Source organism: Trametes versicolor (genome assembly GCF_000271585.1).
Source record: "Trametes versicolor FP-101664 SS1 unplaced genomic scaffold TRAVEscaffold_8, whole genome shotgun sequence".
NCBI lineage: Eukaryota > Fungi > Basidiomycota > Agaricomycetes > Polyporales > Polyporaceae > Trametes > Trametes versicolor.
In genome coordinates this window covers 2,329,222-2,347,489 of record NW_007360328.1, presented here as the reverse complement: position 1 = coordinate 2,347,489, position 18,268 = coordinate 2,329,222, and the positions used below count along the sequence as shown (strand labels likewise).

The window sequence follows — 18,268 nt, the reverse complement described above, 5'->3', positions numbered from 1 at the left end:
CACGCAACCGCCATCCTCTCCTCTTTCCCGTCCACCTCTCCTTCATATTCATCACTCTCTCAGCTCCTAAACCTCTCACCACACTCGTTCACTTACCCCCAAAATCACTCCTCGCCGTCAGCGTTTCAAACTGCTGTTTGTACTCGCATGGCGGCGCGGAAACATCGCATTCTGTCCGACGATGATGCGGAGTCTGATGGTGCTGGCACCGTGGATGCCCCTGTAGCCTCACACAGTCGTCGTATGTTCTCCTCCTATCATATATCTGCTTGAATGAGGTTAACATGGACTGTTCTATCGTAGCGTCCCGCCGGTCGAAGGAAGAGGCCAAACAGAGTACATTCCTCACCATCAGTACAGCATCTGGGCGTTGTTGCTGACCGCATTCTGGCAGAGTGGGAGTCGCTGGTTCCTGGGCAGGCCCGCAAGAAGAAACTGGGTGATCTGCAGCCGGAGCCGCCATCTGACGAGGACGACGATGACGACCGCAGTACGACACACCGGCCCAAGTCCCACAAGTGTAAGCCGCAGATGTACATGATGATATGTATGTTCAACACTCACCGTCTATGTACAGCAACTCCAGGGAAAGCGACTGCCGTCCACAAAGGCACCAGCACATCGCGTGCGAAGTCTACCAGACAGAGCACTCCGCGTGCACCGGTTATTGATCCCCACGCATCTGACGACGACGCCGACGAGCAGACACAAGCGGTGGGCTCGACCTCAATGACACAGGTGCGTCTGATCAGTGTTTGTAGTGTACACAGATGAGTCAACTATCACTCACAAGACCAAGCGTCCGCGTACAAGCGATGATAAGCGCGAGGCGCCCTCTCAGACCGAGAGAGGGCACAGTACCAAGTCGCACTCGCCCAGTCAAGAGCAGTCGGACTCAGAGGAGGGCGGCTCGTATAACAGTTCGTCATCAGAGTCAGACTCAGAGGGTGAGAAGTCGGACGAAGACGACGAACTCGAGGCAATGGAGAAGAACCCCCGAGCGCTTGAGAAGAAGTTCGCGGAAGAGGTAAGCCTCGCCGCAGCAGGCGCTCATTGTCTTCAGCGTTCCGAGTCAGCGCTCACTGTTCTATACGGCTCTCAGACTGCATACTGGGTTGAACAGGATGCATCTCTATCTCCCAGTCATCGCAAGTCCCGTTCCGCGGCACGGGAGGCTTCGTCTACGAGAAGTCGGTCCCTTAGCACGCACCTAGCGCCGCCAATCTCGCGATCTCCGAGTCCCACCTCTTCTAATGAAGTTGAGCATCCGAAGTCTCAGTACCGCAAGGCCCACGGAAACGATGCGGACCGTCCGACTACGAGCAAGAAACGTCCTGCGCGTGAGCATAGCGATGCCGAAGACGATACAACTTCACCGGTAAGTGAAGTATCAACCACACCATCGTGCTGACACCATTGGGATTGCTTGTGCAGCCTCCGAAGAAGATGCCGAAGCCGCATGGAGTGCATCGTGCTGATAAAGAGCGCGCTCAGAAGCATGGTAACAATTCTCGTTGTATTTGTTCTACTGCCTGCTCTAACATCGTCTCTAGGCACTTCCCAATCCCAGGCTGCGGCCGGCAAGAGCTCTGTGAAGCGCAAGGAGGCGCCCAATATGCAGCATCACGCTAGCAAGGACACTCGGAAGCGTGTGGCCGCGAAGCGCCAGGATGAGGTGAGCTCCGTCCGCATATGGCGTGCACAATCTCACACTGCGGCTCAGATCCCGAAGTTCGTGAAACCCAATGCCGTGAGTGATACCTCTACCAACTCGAAGCGTCGACCCGAAGTGAAAGAAAAGAAATCGGTTGCGCCATCCAAGTCTCACCCGAAGAAGCGCACGTCTCACGCGCTGGTATGCGTGTCTTTCTTCTCTAAGTATCATCAGCTGACTAGGAATCTGTAGGATTCCGACGAAGACTCATCTGTGGAAGACGCGTCGGGGACGGATTCCGATTCCGAGGACTCCGGGATCGAGATTGTGCTGCCGCAACGTGGTAAGCTGAAGCTCACAGATCAGCACCGTCGGGTCCGTCGGGTCGTCAAACACAGCATATACACGATGCTTGTCGACATCGGGCTCAAGAATGCGTTCCCAGATGGTCCACAGAAGCAGGGCAAGATTGTCCACCGCGCACTCACCAGTGCTGCGGGCGAGTATGGGTACGACGATATTCTCAAGCGCTTGAAGAAGCAAGATGAATACGCGTCTGCGTTATCCAAGATTGTATGTCATGATACCTTTCGAAGTGGTTTATGTTTACTACTTACCACTTCCTTGTAGCCCTCTCAGCGTATCCCAACCTTCCGCAGTAACGTCCGGAAGCTCGCCGAAGGCCAACCATGCACCGCGTTCGGCCTGATGTCCCGTGACAAGGACAAGGGCGACTGGCTTCAGGAAGGGTTCCGATACATATACCCCTTCGATTACGAGGTGCGTAGCGACTTGTCACGTCTCGTTTGACCTCATTGATCCGTTCACTGGGCAGAACAAGTCTATCACGGCCGGCAAACCGTACAGTCCCCCCGTCTTCCTCGAGATTCTCCGTGTTGCGTTCTTCAAGCGGCCGTCAAGTTTGGGCTTCAAGATCTGCAAGTACTTCGAGTCCTCGCTTCCCGACAAGCCTGACGAGAAGGAGCTACCCGCGTCCTTGCTCGCACTCGTCGCCACAGCAGTACGTTCAACTTGTATATCTTGCCGCTGCGATCTGCTAATATAGTAATAGCTTCATGCCGCCATTGAAGACTGCAAGCACGGCCATGTACAACCTCGCGACTTCACATCCAACGATTACTGGGGCGTCTATAAGGACCACATGCAAGAGCTCTCGACGATCCGTACGCGCGGACCGGTCCAATACCATGTCTTGATGCACGGGTTTTGGCGCCAGCTCAGGTAACGTTCGACGTGTACTTATGTTCTGCATTTGCTGAGTTTCGTTGACGTATTGTTGCTGTTCTATGCAGTTCGCCCATCGGCAACCCGGGTCAGGCCGGAGCTCCACGCAAGAGTTTCCTTGACGTCGCAGCTATGGACGTCGACTAGTTTGCAGTCCATTACGCTGACAGGCGGTGCGCACGATCTCATCCGCCTTGATACCCTCGCTCGATCATCTCGCTTCTAGTTCTCATCCTACTATACATTTCTGCACCTGTGTCTCTCTCTAATACCTACGCTTGTGCTGTACTGCGCGTCCTGTCTTTACTCCGTCATATCATGGACAATCCACACCTCTAATACATCAATTGGTCACTGCTCTATACTGCTGGAAATTGCGTGATCTTTGACTTGCTTCAGTGCTACATAAGTGATAGTTAGGACCATTAGTGCTACGTGAGGGCTCACATGGTCTAATATATCAGGGGGACCTATCTAATTAGAACTCGGGCACTAAGTGTACTAAATTATGCCTTACGAGCGCTGTTGGGTACCAATTTGCTCTCATTTGCCAGGGGGGTTTTTCCTGATGTTGATTCGGGGTCGGGTTCGAACAACGTCTCCTCCGGGGCGCGTCTGCCTGAAGGTCTCTTGGAGTCCATTCTCTCGACCCCTCCATAGCAGTCTTCTTCCGTTGGTGGGAGCAGGAATATGCGCATGTCGGGCGCATCGGGGAGCACATTGCGAATAGGTGGGGTGTGCGCGGGGGTCTCGGGATCGACAGCGTAGACTCGGAGGTAAACGGCATCATTCTGCACGACGTGAACGGCTAGACAGAGTTGATCCAGAAATGCGAAATGGATAGGATCACGATGGTTGCAAGCCTTCTAAGCGATCAGTCAGGTCTAACAGAACTCCTGCGGACGATACTCACCCATACGACCTGTGCGCTCTTCCAATTATACACATACAGGTGTATTGTGTCGTCGGCCCAAGTCCACGCTAAGAGATTGCCGCAGATTACAACCCTCATGTGTTGATCGCGCACAGTTGGCCAGTGGGCCGAAGTGGTGGTAGTGAGAATAGGCATGGCCGCGGCTGTTTCATGGGAAATGACAGCGTCGGAGAGAGAGATAATGTGACACTCGTATACACTGCGATTTGGAGACGCTGAGACGGTGCCGATGCTACGGAGTCGTAAGCGACGGACACATACCATGTCGTAGCGGTCTTTGCGCCACATAGAACAAGCAGATCTTGTGACAGGTCTGTTGCACAATATTCCGGGTCGAGCTGAATGTCATCGAGGTCGAGCGACCACATTTTTGAGCGGATGTGGCGCGTAGGTGAAGCAGGGAGGTGTAGCTTGAATTTCCGTCCGCAGATAATCGGGACAGCACAGCCGGAAAACCGGCAACACCGATACGGCTCCTGGTTGGCGATTATGTGCTTGGGATCCTGTATCGGGTTAGAATTGCGCCAGACCTGTTCATAGCTTTCTAGTCCGTCCAGTCTGTCTTTGACAGGCACCCTCGTTGCATGTCCGTCGACCATGCCTGACCGAGCCAGAGCGAGCTTATATCGCAAAGTGGGAAAATCGAGCAGAGTCTTGCAGTAGCGGGATACCTAGTGTTCGTCCAGCAAATTTGAAGAAGATACAATCAGCGAATGCAGTACTCACCTGGCTGCAAACCGCTACGTTTGAGGCGTCCATGTGCGAAAGGATCTTTACGAGCACCTCTTGTGGTAGCTCGAGGAGATTCATCTTCGATCCTGGATCGCTGGCAGAGGGAAAGAGTGAGTGATTTGACGGTTTGCAAGCCATATGGTATAGAAGCCGGCGCCAACCTTCAGATGTCACGAAGAGTCAGCTTGCGTCGGATGGTCAAGGGTGCGAAACGCGGCTACTGGTAGTATGACTCTGAATGGGCGGGACGTACACACACCGAGCGCTGAACGGCGCTCCGCGCAAAGTCGGAATGGACTAGTACTCTTGCGCGTAATGCTGTCGCGGTCTATTCACCATCGCGGATGTTGTAGTGGCCTATCTCAATCCGCGGTCAACTTGCAGGAGATTTCCAGTATGCCACGGACCTCTACACCTGTTTCGCGCGACAACCCATGAGGGGCGAGAGATGAGCGTAGCTTGGGGAAACCTGTGCTTCTGTCAACCTCGTCCGGCGATGGTATGGCTGCGCCCACGTGGATTGTACGTGAAGCGCCCGAGCTCGATTGAGTCTCTCTCTCGGTTGCCACCATCTCCGAGTCCTCGTTCGCAACACGAACCCTCTGCACCGTCAATCTTCGCGACTTTTCTATGCAACGATGCGACCATGCTCTGTCGCGCAAGCAGCTCCACCCGGCATATCCTTCTCCGGCAGACGCTGGCGGCCAGCTCGTGCGCGGAAAGAAGGGCGGCCGGTGTTTCAAAGAATGTTGCATGTTGCATGCGCATATGTACCTCAACGTTCAACCTCAACAGCCTGATGATTTTATTTGAACGAGTGCAAACCAGGAACACGGGCTTTGACGACAGTTTGTGCGTTGCCTATAGATGGGTTCGAAGGTTTAAATGCGCGCGACGCGCGTAGCAGATAAAACCGGTGGCTTTCATGGTCGAAGCAGCACTCGACGTACGGCATCCTCGCTCCCCTACTTCGCTCCTGCCGCTTGTCCTTTCCAGACACGGTAGCTCTGGATTTGCTGAACATGTCTTCAACTTCGTCCACGAGCCTTGCAGAAATCACTGCTGAAAACCAGTACGCGTAAGTCTTCAAGCTTTATGGGTTCCTAGGCTTTCAGTATCGATATTAATGGCTACATTCACGCAGGAGGACCGCAAACTGCATTACTGTGGCAATCACAAGTACATTTCTCCACGTAGTTCCTCAGGCCCGGTACTGACTTGCGGATACGACACAGCGTTGCTATTATATGATGTGCTTCTCTGTATAGGCGAGGAAGTGCATCACGTCTGGAGTCCTTCAAAGACTTCCCGCAAGGTCTCGCGGCAAGTTCTATATGTATACAACAGGTACATGTCCTTGCTACACGGTATCCTGGCCGCCACGGTACTTGGCCCTGTGTCGGACACTGTAAGTAATATTTATCAATATCTGGCTAACGCAACATTGATGAGATATGTATATTCGCTTCCAGAGGTACGCAGTTCTGTGTGCAGGGATATGCCTAGCACTCCTGACACCGTGTTCCTGAGCAGCTGTACTACAATCAGCTGGCTCGGCAACATCATTGACATACTAAACTTGATTGGTCCTGCCGGTAAGTGAATCAAGCAGACCTGCGCCTCTGAAAGGAAATCGCGCTCATGGCATCTTTACGCAAGCGTTCACGACCTTGCGAGCTCGTGCGCTCTCCGGGGGGAACAACATATTGACTGGTGCGGTGTTCACGCTGAGCATCATCCCGTTCCTCATCAATACGGTATGTCGCTTCATCACTATGTCAGGTATTACTCTTGCTCATTCGGTTTAACTACGCAGGTCACGTTATACCAGGTTGTCCCTGTAAATCTGCCCGCACCGTCAAACTGTACCGAAGCGATCATGGAGAGTACATGGCTGTATATTGGGTGAGTTGCTCTTGATTAAGCTTGGCATCTTACCGACGCTTACTACGGAGTATGGTAGATGTAAGTCACGCAAGATGGATAACCAACAAGCGACCATCGTTCATCTGACTATTTAAACAGTGGTTATTGCGTCGAGGACCAGTTTGATTCTTACAGATGTTATAGTTGCGATCGTAACGTGGCGGTGCGCCCATAACGCCACCCGGACGTCAACACATACCCTTCGGGGACCGTCTCTGATACAGGTCATGTGGGAGAACGGTGTGTACCACCATTCGTCCGTGCCTGTGTCGCTCGTGTGCTGATTGTTTGTGATCTGTCAACTACACAGGGAACATCTATTTCTGGTGAGACGTCTTCCCATTTGGGAACGGCACTGGAACTTAGGGCTGTTCTGCGTACAGCACATTAGTGTCCCTGAACACGGCGGATATCATCCTTGTCGTGCTAGCCGTACGCATTTAAAATTCGGTCCAGGTACACACCGACTAACCCAGGACTATTTTCTTATTTTGCAGATCACGACTCGGCCCAACGAGGCACTCGACGTCGTCGGCTTCATTGACCCGTAAGTCTGATTTCCAATTCAGCACGAAGTTAGCGCTACATGTGATGCTATATCCTCTGCCACAGTATCTGCTCGATATTGAACAGCCGATTCCTACTCGCCCTTTACGAGACGAATGCATCCCTCGAACGGGGCGGAGCGTCGGACCTATCATTCTCCCTCAATATCGACGGACTCGTGGACGGAGCGAAGTCGCCTGATCTCCCGGAATTTCTTCCTTCTCTTGCAGGCCCGGTCCATATCACACCCGATGACGAAGCGGACCTGCTAGACTCAGAGACGGGGCCGGGGATTGGATTCAAAGCGAGCACCGAAGTGGAGATAGGATGTGTTGTGGACTTGACTGGAGAGGTTGGACAGCAGGCGTGACAGTGTTTCCCTGTTCCTTTCTCACTACCTAGTACTATTTTGGTGTCGCATTTTTTGAACTCCACGAAGCTCACCCAGTGAGGACAGTGGCTGCTGGGCGGAGCATGCGGTCAGGTTATCCAGAGGATAGGATATATATACCTATATGTGCACGTGGATTCGACGTCTCTCTGTCTACAAAAAAGCTTGAATATTCGAGCGGACTACAGGCATCGTTCAGAACAGAATCAAGGTGTACAGGAACCGTCATACAAATCCGCGCAAATCGTTCCTGGGAACCTCGGGAAGTATTGCCCCTACTGTCACGTCTAGAAGTCCATCCGCAATAAACTCAACGAAGGAACTCTGCCCTTCTCCTTCGACATCACATGACACTCGTCTCCTCCCGGACTGCCAGTGATTCGCGCCGACGGCTCCCCTCGCAAAGACTCCAACTCTTATGTAGCGGTATCCCTCGCAAAGCGTACGGCGCTCAAGCCAAGGGTTGAGAGGCGATCTTTTCAAGTCTGGAACGAACGATGCAGAAGCGTTGTAGATGCCCGCCGCGCCCGCCGCATCTGGCCTCTCCAGTATTCTCCAAAATTCTGAACTATACGTTGTGGCCCATCGTTACTCCATTCGTTTTCCAGCTGCGGCTTCGAGCCTGGGTTGGTCGCCACGATAGCGCCCAGCGAGACAAGGCGCAATGTGAAGTGGCGTCCGAGCCGCCTGAGCCATTTGAGCCACTCACGAACCGGAAGGGTTATATCTGGTAGTAGTGGGAGAATGGCTGAATGAGCTACACCCGTACGCAGAGCAAGAGGAAGAAACGTGCTCACTGTACTATAGGGCGGGGAGCGCAACAGTTTCTACCTGCGCAGCCGGGGGCGGGCCTGAGAGTTCTCCGAGGTACTTTAGGTTTCGTTCATATTGCTCGAGGAGGGAGGTAGTCCAGTCACCGGATGGGTGGACTGAGGGTATAGCATCCCGACAAGCAGCCAGTGCAACCTCGAGGGAGGAAACGAAGCTACGCGGAATGATTGCGCTCAGTGACATATCCCATTGCGAGCGTATGGTGTCAGTCAGGCTACCTATCAAGTTGCCGAGAATGTAGAATTCTCCAGGGTAGGTGTGGATAAATGTTGCCGGACGGGAGAGTACGTCTCGAACGCAAGAGACCAGCCTGTCTCGGTCGGCGTCGGACATAGCAGTACTATGCTCCGTGGAGAGCACAACACAGCGAAGTAGCACATCTGCCGAAGTGATCAATGTATGACCCGCGTTGAAGAAGTTGATGGGGTCTTCCTCGAAAGCGTGAGCCTCCTGCAGTAGCTGCAATGTCATGGCAGAAACTTTATAGACGTGAGAATGTATGATGGCTTACACCAAAGATAAAACACTCACTGTGACGGAGCGTACTGCCGTCGACGAAAACACCCGAAAATGACTCCATCCAAGTAAGTAGTCTTGCCGTTTTCGGAATGTTATTGTCGCAGTACACGTCGGGTGCATGGAATGCGACACAGGCTACGGAAGAGACAATCCATTTTGCCCAATGGGAAGCGATGTCGAGAGGCTCTGGCACGTCGTAAGAAGCAAACTGCATGTTCAAGGGAAAGTAGGAGTTGATGCTCTGGAGCGTGTCGATCCAATTTTGGTCTCTCTGCTCTGGGTCCACGTCGCCGAGACTGATCAGGGTGTTCATCCATAAGACAAATGACTCGTGGCATATCTTGCTGTACGAACGTGCCAGTGGATACCTCCAGCTGTAGTGACCGAGGTGGACCTCATCCAGCATCCTGAATGTCTTGATAACTTCTCTAGGATGGAGCTCAGTAAGACAAACAGCCGCAGCGGATAGGGTGTTTTGGTCCATGCTGACATCGTACGCCATAACAAGCAGGTCGGCATCCAAGATGGGCGACTCCGGGGTGCGAGGCTCCATGAAAGATCGTTCGCGTCCGCGCCACGTGCGGAACTCGTGAGGTCCCTGTCCGGCACACTTGTGAAAAACATTTTGGAACGTCGACCGAGGGCCGAGCTCCCTCGGAAAGATAGTGCTCCATTACTTCGACCAAGCGCTGGATCCGAGGTTGCCGAATAGACCGTAGCGCGCATCGGCGAAAATGTATACGACACGATGGCGGATTTTATCGAGAGCAAACGTCTGGGGGGAGAGATATGCGCAGCCGAACTGACCAGAGGGAGGAGCATCGTGCCAACGGTAAAGCCAGCGAGTAGGAAAACGAGAGCTGAAGCCACTGCGGCAACGGTGTGGTGGAGCGTCCAAAGGAGGATGAGAAGGCCCGGGAGGAAGAGCGCGAGCGCAAGCTGGAGTAGGAGCGGGATGGCCATGACGATGTCCCCAACACGCCACTTGATGAGCTGATTGAGACGATATTGGCGCAGCCGCGCGGTCTCGCGAGAAGTGCTCGGCGATATTCCGCTGCAGTACTCGTTTAACCACTGTTTGACGAGGATGCCGATCGAGGCCGAAGAGAGGCTGAGGATGAGGCTCGAGAACCAGAGTGTGTTCAGCCACACCGCTGCGTGCGGGGCAGGGGGCGCAGGCGTGTCTTCCCGCCGGTATGCTGGCTGCGTGGAGTTACCGAGCTGGGCCGAGATTTGCTGCAGAGCGACAAGGACCGGATCTGGGGTTAATGCAGGCTGGAGGAGCTGGTATGACTGCACGTTGAACGCCGTCAAGATGGCAGAGAAAAGACTAGCCTACGCGATTTTTGTTAGATTAAAGAGGCGGATGGTAGGCGACGCGACCCACGTAGACCAGATAGGTGTCAATCTCGGTATTGAAACGTTTAATCATGTCATCACTGTAGGTCTTCACGATATCGGCGGTCTCTGACCATGCCTTCGCCTTTTCCTCTGTACTGAACATCGTCTTCCGTGACTCTAGGACGTCCTAATGTTGTAGATCGACGTCTGAGTCACAGTCAAGAGGTTTCAGAATAAATTTGACCTTGATTGTGGGCGGTGACCACGGTAAGGTAGGGATGTCCGTCTTTGCGGCAGTATTGGTCGGCTGCGTCACGGTTGGTTGACCCGCCTGTCGGTCAGTGAACAGCCCATTAGAGACGGAAAATAATACATAACACTCGTAAGACTCGTTGAGAGCACACCTGCAGAAGATTCTTGATCACCCTTCGTAGTAGGATCTACGATGGATGCGCCAGAGGGTGCTTGCGACGATAGCCCCGCGGGGGGCGCTGCCCCAAGCACCGGAACAAGCTCGATCGCGGCTTGAGACATGTTGATGTTTGGGATGTTCAGTTGCGCTCTACTCTGTGTAGCTGGACGGACGTTGCGGGAGATGTGTAAGGCCGCTGAGGGACTTGAGTGGAAACCTAGGATGACTAGAGGACGCTGTTATACTACTACTAGTAGCGCCTGTCGGTACAGCCTGGGGGCAGTTCGGCTGTCAGTCTGTATGTGAACTAGGTGTCGAAGAACCTCATGTATAGTTACGTTACATTCACCGCATTACCACCGCCTGAAGAATCTTAAGGTGGGTGAGACCCTACGCCAGTACACAATCATCACGCAACTGGGGCCTCTAGGGTCGGATCGAGACTCTCGATTGGATGTTTCCTGGCAGCTTTCGCTCTCGTTAGTAAGGGGACATGTGTCTTTAAATTGACATGGAGTGAAGTATTTTTTGGGGTCGTACATCCGCCGGAGAGACCGCGCCATAGCAGGATGGAAATATCTGGAGAAGCTTGAGGGAGCGACCTCGAGTAAGGGTTGCCCGGAAGCGCGCTATTGCCATCGGAGTGAGTCGGAGTCGTTGCGAAGCGCCCGGAAGCGTCCACCGCTGAACTCTAGCGTCTAAAACCGCGGCTTGACTTCGCTCGTCCATCGTCGTCCTGTTGTCGTATCATCTGTGCCTCTCGACCCTTCTCGGACGACTGGAAAATATTCTCATGGATGTACTTGTACTTATGAATTGCGCTACCGCATGAAGAGAGGTCGCCATGAGCACCAGCAAGACTTCGGAGCCGACCGACCCGCTGCTCCAGCTCTCAGGTATGTCTTCGCTATTCGATTTAAACATGAGCTTGACCGTCTTTGCTGATGAATTGTTCTAAGTTGTGAACGCCTGTGCAGAAGTTTCTCATCACAAAGGAGAGCATCAAAAATTTCGTAGGAATCACTTCGCCATAACAATACCAGGCATGTCTCGTCCCTTCTTTGCTAGGGGTCATCTACTACTTATGAGTAACTGTGAGTTTTCCTCGCGTTCAAAATGTACTTGCATTGCCAACTCTGTACCTTTGGAGATGGGCGATGGGCTTGCTTTGCTCGAGTAAGTCTCCGGATGTGAGGTGCGCTTGCCGGAGGTTTCGTCCCGTCATACTCTTGCTGCACTCGGTTCATCCGGCCAGGGTTTTCCGGGCTGACCTTCTACTTCGCCCCTTCCGACATATTTTGTCGCCGTCCATCTTGAGACTCAGGTAGCTCTGGTGGAATATCCCTGGTGGCACTGGTCGCGTCACCCGTACTTGCAGCGCTGATCAACTGGTCACGAGTAGGACCCTGTTTCAGAAGGCGCTCTTTGAGACTTCTTAACTCTCGATGCAGCCCGACGCGAGGCTTCGCGAGGACTGGCTCGCACCGCGTCCGCGAGGCTGTTTGTCAGGCCACAGCCTTGGAACCTTCGACATCCAGCGCGTACCGCCCGCTTAAAGGCTTCCGCTCCGCTCTCTACTCGTCCGGAACTACGTCGATGTCCCCTTCCGTATCGGAAAAATCATGCCCGCGAACAATCCACCAGATCCGCACGCATTCATCCTGGTGGCAGCTCTTCCCACCCCTCGTGCGGACTTCCGCAGTGGGAGTGCATCACGGCGAGTAGAAGGACGATTGACTTAAAGTTTCATCACCGGTGAGGTGCCGAAGCGCGTGGTGGGACAGGAAGCCGCGCAATCGCATTCCGAACACGTCTCAGGCAGACACGGAGCACTAATCATCCCGCAATCGGGCAAGACAGTAGGTTTGGATATCCGTACGCATGCAGTATGTCATGCCTTCGGGGTGCACACTCTTTGGAAGTTCGCCGTATCCGGAACGTCGTACCGGCGCCCCCACAACGTTGTACAGGTCATCCACTGCCACTGCGCACATAGCCACTTGACAACTCTTCCCCGCATCGCCTGCACATCGCGGTGTCCTGTCACAGCTAGCCCGCCTTGCCCATCCAGGAACATGCATACGCCCCCCTCGCCGCCCATGTCGTGAGTAATTTGATTGCATCCGTCCGTCGAAGCCACATTGGGCGTCTTTTGTGGTCGGCGACTGCTTCTACGCTGAGAAGGTCTGTCGCATTTACTCAACCCCGCACATTCGCCGGCAAGCTCTCACACTGGTCCACCGGCCGTGGTGGCTCCGCACAACTGGCTGCGGGTGTACGACGAGCTCGACGGATCGGTGCTGCTCCATTTTCATATGCCAGTCGGTGAGTAGTACCACCGTATAACGTAGGTTCTCGTGCTAGCTAATGTTACGTCGCTGACATCTATCTATCCAAAGAGGCTCTACAGCAGGCATCGCCCGACAACACCGTCCGGCCGAGAAGCGGCGTTCGCACGCGCAGGCTAAAGATTGGGCGAACTCAAATTCACGATCGCCCGCGGGGCCGTGCGAGATCGTCTTCTGCGTGTCTCAATAGCACGTCTCCGGACAGCTTTCCATTCAAGCCCGCCAGCCTAGGTCGACCACACAGACACATTCGGTGTCATGCTGCATGCAGACACGCGTTGTCAGTCGTATTGCACGCGGACCCGCGCACGCCTTATCTAGCCAGGCGCACCACAGGACACGGCAAGGGAGCCCCCGCCGCCGCCGACACCATGTCCAACTTCACCTCCGCCGACGGCACCGCGCTCCCGTCCGGGGTGACGACCTCGACCGACCTCAGCTCGTCGCTCTCGATCCTCCTCGTCGGCACGGTCGGCTCCTCGTTCCTCGTCCCCATCAGCGCGGTGCTGCTCTACTTCCAGACGCCGCGCGCCCACCGGAGCGCGAGCTTCCTCATGATCCTCTCCTCGCTCGTGCTCGGCCTCGGCGAAGGCGGGTTGAACATGTACAATCAGGTACGCCGGCGTTCCGCCCGCCCTAAGCGCTCCAGCTTATGCTGAACGTTGAATTCCCCCCTTTGCGCCGCGCAGATCAGCGCGATCCGCCACACCGCGGTGCCGAGCGCGGTGACCACGACGTACACGATGGTGCACCTGTTCCTCCCGCTGCTCACCGAGTCCGTGCTCGTGTTCCGCGTGACGGCGATACACCCGCCCAAACGCCTCTCGCGCTTCTGGCGCGCGGTTATCTACGTGCCGCTCATGCTATTCAAAATCCTACGGATCATCGTGCTCGTCGCAATTGCCATCTCGTGGGTCGAGAATTCGAAGGGGCTGCCCGCGCCCGTCCAAGGCGGGCTCGACGCGCTCACGGCGATCAACAAGCTGCCGTCGCAGCTGCGGTGGGCGCTGCAGGTCGCGGATACGCTGTGAGTAGCGTCCTTGAAGTGCGCGCGGGGATCGTGTGCTGACGAAGTGGTGTCTCCAGGTTCATGTCTATAATGTTCTTCCCGCACTCGGGGAGTAAGGCCAAGAAACACCCGAAGCACGCGAAAGGCGGCCGCGGCGCCCTCCCCGAGTCGCACCACACACAGGACACAGTACTCGAGGAAGAAGAGGAACCTCGTAAGTACACAGCCCTCCGCCCACCAGCCCACACATGCTAACACTACTATCTGCTATGCACAGTGCCGCTCTGGCCGCGTCTGAAGCTCCTCTTCTGGAAAGCGGTCGCGAGCTTCGTCTTCCCCGTGCTGCTCAACATGATCCAGTTCGTGCTCGTGCTCGTCCAGAACGGCGTCCTCCAGTTCCCCTCGCTCTTCGCCGTCAACAACCAGGCGGGCATCATCGGCATGGTCTTCGCGACCGTGATGACCCCCGCCTCCGCCGTCACCCGCCCGCCGACTCGTAAGGCTGCGACCGCGCACGCACGTGCGCCCACGCGGCCGGGGATCATGACCATGCTGTCGGACGTGTCGTCCAAGTTCGACAAGGAGGACGGGTCGATGGACTCCCCGGGCCTCCCCGAGCTGCGGTCGGACGACCGACAGGCCGCGCCTGCGAACTGGATGACGGGAGGTCACCCGCACGCCGTGAGGGACGACGAGCCTGAGGGCGACCTCACCACCGGTTTCGGCGGCCTCCTGGACATCACGGGGCGCGAGTCCCTCGACGGGAGCGGTGGCGACATGGGCAACCTCGGCGGCATGTTCGGGAGCGTCGCGGGTGCACTCGGTGGCGGCACGGACGGCGCGCTCGGCCACGTCGGACACAGCCTGGGGAACGTCGGGAGCCTGGGGAACGTCGGGCACAACCTTGGGCACGTCAGCGGCTGGCGCGACCTCGTGCACGGCATCGGCGGGGAGGTGCGGGAGAGGGTGCACGACATCGAGGAGGGCGTCATCCGCGAGGAGAGGCGGGCGGTCGCCGCGGTGAAGGGCAAGGCGCGGAGCGTCGTGGACGGCGTGAAGGACATGGTCCATGAAGTGCACGATGCGAAAGACCAGGCTCGCGATGCCGTGCGGGGAGCCAAGGATCAGGCTCGCGAGGCGGTGCGGGGGGCGAAGGACCATGTTCGCCAGGAGGTGAAGGATGTGGAAAAACAGGCGAAAGGCCAGGCGAGGGCTGCCGTCGACGGCTTGGAGAACCGGGCGAGGACCGCTGTGGACGATGTCCAGAACCGGGCGAGGACCGCTGTGGACGATGTCCAGAACCGGGCCATGTCTACCGTCAACGATGTGAAGCACCAGGCCAGCGCTGCCGTCGACGACGCGGAGGGCCAGGCCAGGACTGCGGCGAACGATGCGGAGCAGCAGGCGGGAGTCGCCATGAACGGCGTGGACAACAAGGCGCGGCAGGAGGTGCAAGGGGTTGAAGCGCGGGTAGCCGACGAAGAGATGCGAGTGCGCGACAGGGCGAGGGAGGAGATTGGGACGGTCGAAACCCGGGCGCGCGACGAGGAGAGGCGGATGGAAGACAAGGCGCAGTCCGCGGTTCGTGTGGAAGAAGCGCGAGTGCGCAATGAGATCGAGGAGGAAGAAAAAGTGGCCGAGGTTCGGGTGGAGGAGCCCCGGATCGGCGAAGAGATGGACGTGAGGGAGAGGTTCGATATGCTGTGAGCGGTTGTCTTGGGCTGTCGGTTGTTTGTGGTTCGCTCTTTCCGATCACGCACGGACTCTGTGGTATTGTATGTGCTATATAGCAGCTTCATGTATACCTACCTTTGTACTAATACGCTGTTGTTGACAACTTGGGCATCGATATTCACCAATCGCGAATACAGTCTTGTTACCATCGCTCAGCGAACATGTACAGGCAAACGATGAAGGACATCCTCAAGACATCAAAGCATATATCTGTTCACCCATTCATGTCGTGAGCACGCAACCCGCATATCGAAACGGGCGGTCTCAACGAACCTGTACAATGGCGAAGCGTCGCCCATATCAACGAATTCGCTGGTGTTCTTGTCCGTGATTCCCTCCCGCGCACACTGCGCTACTTTCCGGCGGTTCAGCCTAGCGAACTCGAGCATTGAGACGATGCAGATGACAACTCTGATCGGTTAACGATGCAAATCAGCACTGAGGTCAAGGGTGGAGGAGACGAGTGCGGAGCTGCCAGTACTTACACGACGCAAAGACACGCGATGTTAATCCCATGTCCGAGGTGATAACGCGGGCTGTCCTGAGGACGGTATATGAACGACGCGACGATACTGCGCGAATTTCGAACCTCCGTCAGCGCAACATTCCGACATTCTTCAACGAAAGTAGACGCACCCCGCCAGGTTACCCACGCCGATGACCATCGCGATCACGACCCCGCGCTTCATCTCACCACCTATATTTGCGCCTGTCCACGCAAGTGTGCACGGAACACATGGAAATATGCCGCACGTCGCGATGATCGTGCCTGCGTATCCCGCGCCTGGGGACGACGTCCCGTATAGGATTGCGTACCCAGCAAGCGCGAGGAGCGTGCCGGCCATTATGACGGGCCCGCGGACGCGGAAGCGGTCGGACAGTGCGCCTGCGAGGATGGTGGTGAGCAGCGCGCAGAGGTTTGGTGGGATTGTGAGTAGCTGAGCGTGCGAAGCCGAGAACCCAAGCCCGGAGATGATCGTCGGCAGGAAGAGCGCGGAGGAATAGCCGGGAATGAAGATGCTGCAGAGGGCGTTTCAAGTAATCAGAGGCTGAGAGAAGGAAGGGAGGAAATCATGGCGCGTACAAGAACAAGAGACTGATCATGAGGTAGGAGTGGGGATCGCGTAGCGCCTGTGCGAGAAATCGCCACTTGAGGTCCTTCGATAGACCTGTGTTGTCTGTCTTCAACGTGTGGACCAACCACGCGCGCTCGCGTTCTGTTAGGAATGGGGCTGTCTCCGGGTACTGGAAGGATGCGAGCATTAGTTCGGGGAGCTCGACACTGAGAACGCATGTATCGACGGACATCATACATGACGAAGTACGCGACGGCCGCGACTGTAACCGTCAACAAGCCTTCGAGCAGGAACTGATCACATCCAACAGTCAGGCGGGCTCATCAAGGGCGAGAAAAGTGACGCTCACGATCCATGCCCATCCAGCTAAACCTCCTATTCTGAGAGCATGGTGATTTCAGTCGCGGAGCTCGCGTCGAGACGCAGCGAGATCACTATTCACGCACCCGCCCATCTTCTCGATTGCAAACGCCAGCAATCCTCCGAACGCACCTGGAGTAATTGTTATTGAAGCATGTACAAATGAGATTGGAGCTCGCGGAAACACACCTGCCACGGATGACGCGCTCGAGAAGATAGCAAGCCTCTTTGCTTGCTCTACCTTCGGATACCACGTGCACAGATAAAACGTTACACCGGGGAAGAGACCTGCCTGTGGCACAAATTAGTGTTGGCACGATCAACATCAACATCAGACATACCTCTGTCACTCCAAGGAACACTCGTGCGCTGCTGGCAGGCAGGCGTCAATGGCGCACTGCAGTCCCGATATCATATGCGCTTGGTACGTACGTGACTAGGCCGGCGAAGTTCTTAACGAACGCCATGGACAACACGATACAACCCCAGAAGAACATGATGATCGGTACTGTGTGCAAGATACATGAACATCAAGCTTGAAAAAACAAGGCTTGAGATACTAGAGCCAATACGTACTCCACTTTGACGGAGACATGACCTTCAGCATGATGTTTCTGCCGACATTGAAGTCGTCTAGAGTTGATCGGAACTTTTCAAAGAAACCAAGCACGCACGAAGGGACTTCAAACAGACAATAGGTGACCTAGTGTGTGCACGAGATGAGGTCGTTGGCGAAGGGATGAGTGCGGAGAGGCTCACGAAGAATATAGCCGAAGCGAGGCTGTACTGCCATCCCGCCAAGTGTAGGTCGGCCGTGAGACCAGCCACCTTCGCGTTGCCTTTAGGTCAAGAGTGATGGTAATGCACCCAGTACGTGAGGTAGTATTCTTGATATCGATGATTTGACCCTCACCGATGTTTGTACGGTCCCTGAGGTAGATACAAAAGGGGTCAGTGCACATGCACTCATCATTATTAAGTAGGTTGACTTACAAGAAGCTCAGTACGAAGAGCAAACAGACGAACGGAAGCAGCCTAAAATCAAGCTTCCGAAGCACTTGCCTCTGGTTGACGTCGTCTGCAGTCTTCTTGATATCCGATACGGGAGAGAGGACGTCTTCTCCGGGAGGATGCTTCTCGTTGTCGTCAAAAGACATGGCTTCAAGCTCGAGTGCGACGAGAGACTGAAAGAGGCCGTGAAGTGGGAGAT

General features: G+C 55.3%; 5 protein-coding genes across 5 annotated transcripts; 3 read left to right on the top strand and 2 right to left on the bottom strand.

Annotated features, from left to right (window-relative positions):
• The first annotated feature begins 34 nt into the window (after positions 1-34).
• Positions 35-3,257, top strand: TRAVEDRAFT_30250 (uncharacterized protein). The gene is made up of 14 exons (XM_008041919.1): positions 35-241; positions 304-336; positions 395-520; positions 578-738; positions 794-1,027; positions 1,103-1,378; positions 1,435-1,501; positions 1,554-1,675; positions 1,724-1,855; positions 1,907-2,227; positions 2,285-2,434; positions 2,490-2,675; positions 2,727-2,896; positions 2,968-3,257. Exons 1-14 carry the CDS (start codon positions 148-150, stop codon positions 3,044-3,046), a joined length of 2,151 nt encoding a protein of 716 aa, XP_008040110.1. The 5' UTR covers positions 35-147; the 3' UTR covers positions 3,047-3,257.
• Positions 3,258-6,063: 2,806 nt separating this feature from the next.
• Positions 6,064-7,407, top strand: TRAVEDRAFT_49786 (uncharacterized protein; the record flags this gene model as incomplete). The annotated part of the gene is made up of 7 exons (XM_008042155.1): positions 6,064-6,160; positions 6,225-6,322; positions 6,382-6,451; positions 6,802-6,817; positions 6,875-6,923; positions 6,989-7,038; positions 7,104-7,407. The coding sequence occupies 7 exons, from the start codon at positions 6,064-6,066 to the stop codon at positions 7,405-7,407; spliced, it is 684 nt and encodes a 227-aa protein (XP_008040346.1).
• A 2,322-nt stretch (positions 7,408-9,729) lies between these two features.
• Positions 9,730-10,255, bottom strand: TRAVEDRAFT_83487 (uncharacterized protein; the record flags this gene model as incomplete). Its single annotated transcript, XM_008042594.1, has 2 exons — positions 9,730-10,113; positions 10,166-10,255. Coding segments are annotated over 2 exons (474 nt in total), but the record flags the coding sequence as incomplete, so codon positions are not given.
• A 2,977-nt stretch (positions 10,256-13,232) lies between these two features.
• On the top strand, positions 13,233-15,745 carry TRAVEDRAFT_65852 (uncharacterized protein). Its single transcript, XM_008042593.1, has 4 exons — positions 13,233-13,493; positions 13,569-13,906; positions 13,966-14,102; positions 14,166-15,745. The coding sequence occupies exons 1-4, from the start codon at positions 13,251-13,253 to the stop codon at positions 15,593-15,595; spliced, it is 2,148 nt and encodes a 715-aa protein (XP_008040784.1). The 5' UTR covers positions 13,233-13,250; the 3' UTR covers positions 15,596-15,745.
• A 74-nt stretch (positions 15,746-15,819) lies between these two features.
• Positions 15,820-18,215, bottom strand: TRAVEDRAFT_127857 (MFS general substrate transporter; the record flags this gene model as incomplete). The annotated part of the gene is made up of 15 exons (XM_008042592.1): positions 15,820-16,033; positions 16,108-16,194; positions 16,259-16,642; positions 16,707-16,867; positions 16,929-16,991; positions 17,048-17,078; positions 17,145-17,190; positions 17,248-17,350; positions 17,400-17,427; positions 17,491-17,566; positions 17,635-17,672; positions 17,733-17,761; positions 17,818-17,897; positions 17,972-17,988; positions 18,052-18,215. 15 exons carry the CDS (start codon positions 18,213-18,215, stop codon positions 15,820-15,822), a joined length of 1,521 nt encoding a protein of 506 aa, XP_008040783.1.
• Between the last annotated feature and the right edge of the window lie 53 nt (positions 18,216-18,268).

Excerpts from the sequence above, each read along its gene's own strand:
- TRAVEDRAFT_30250 (XM_008041919.1), top strand. The coding sequence starts at position 148 with ATGGCGGCGCGGAAACATCGCATTCTGTCCGACGATGATGCGGAGTCT. Across the intron at positions 1,028-1,102 it reads AGAAGAAGTTCGCGGAAGAG|ACTGCATACTGGGTTGAACA; the intron begins GTAAGCCTCGCC and ends TACGGCTCTCAG. Across the intron at positions 1,502-1,553 it reads AGAGCGCGCTCAGAAGCATG|GCACTTCCCAATCCCAGGCT; the intron begins GTAACAATTCTC and ends CATCGTCTCTAG.
- TRAVEDRAFT_65852 (XM_008042593.1), top strand. The coding sequence starts at position 13,251 with ATGTCCAACTTCACCTCCGCCGACGGCACCGCGCTCCCGTCCGGGGTG. Across the intron at positions 13,907-13,965 it reads CTGCAGGTCGCGGATACGCT|GTTCATGTCTATAATGTTCT; the intron begins GTGAGTAGCGTC and ends TGGTGTCTCCAG. Across the intron at positions 14,103-14,165 it reads CGAGGAAGAAGAGGAACCTC|TGCCGCTCTGGCCGCGTCTG; the intron begins GTAAGTACACAG and ends TGCTATGCACAG.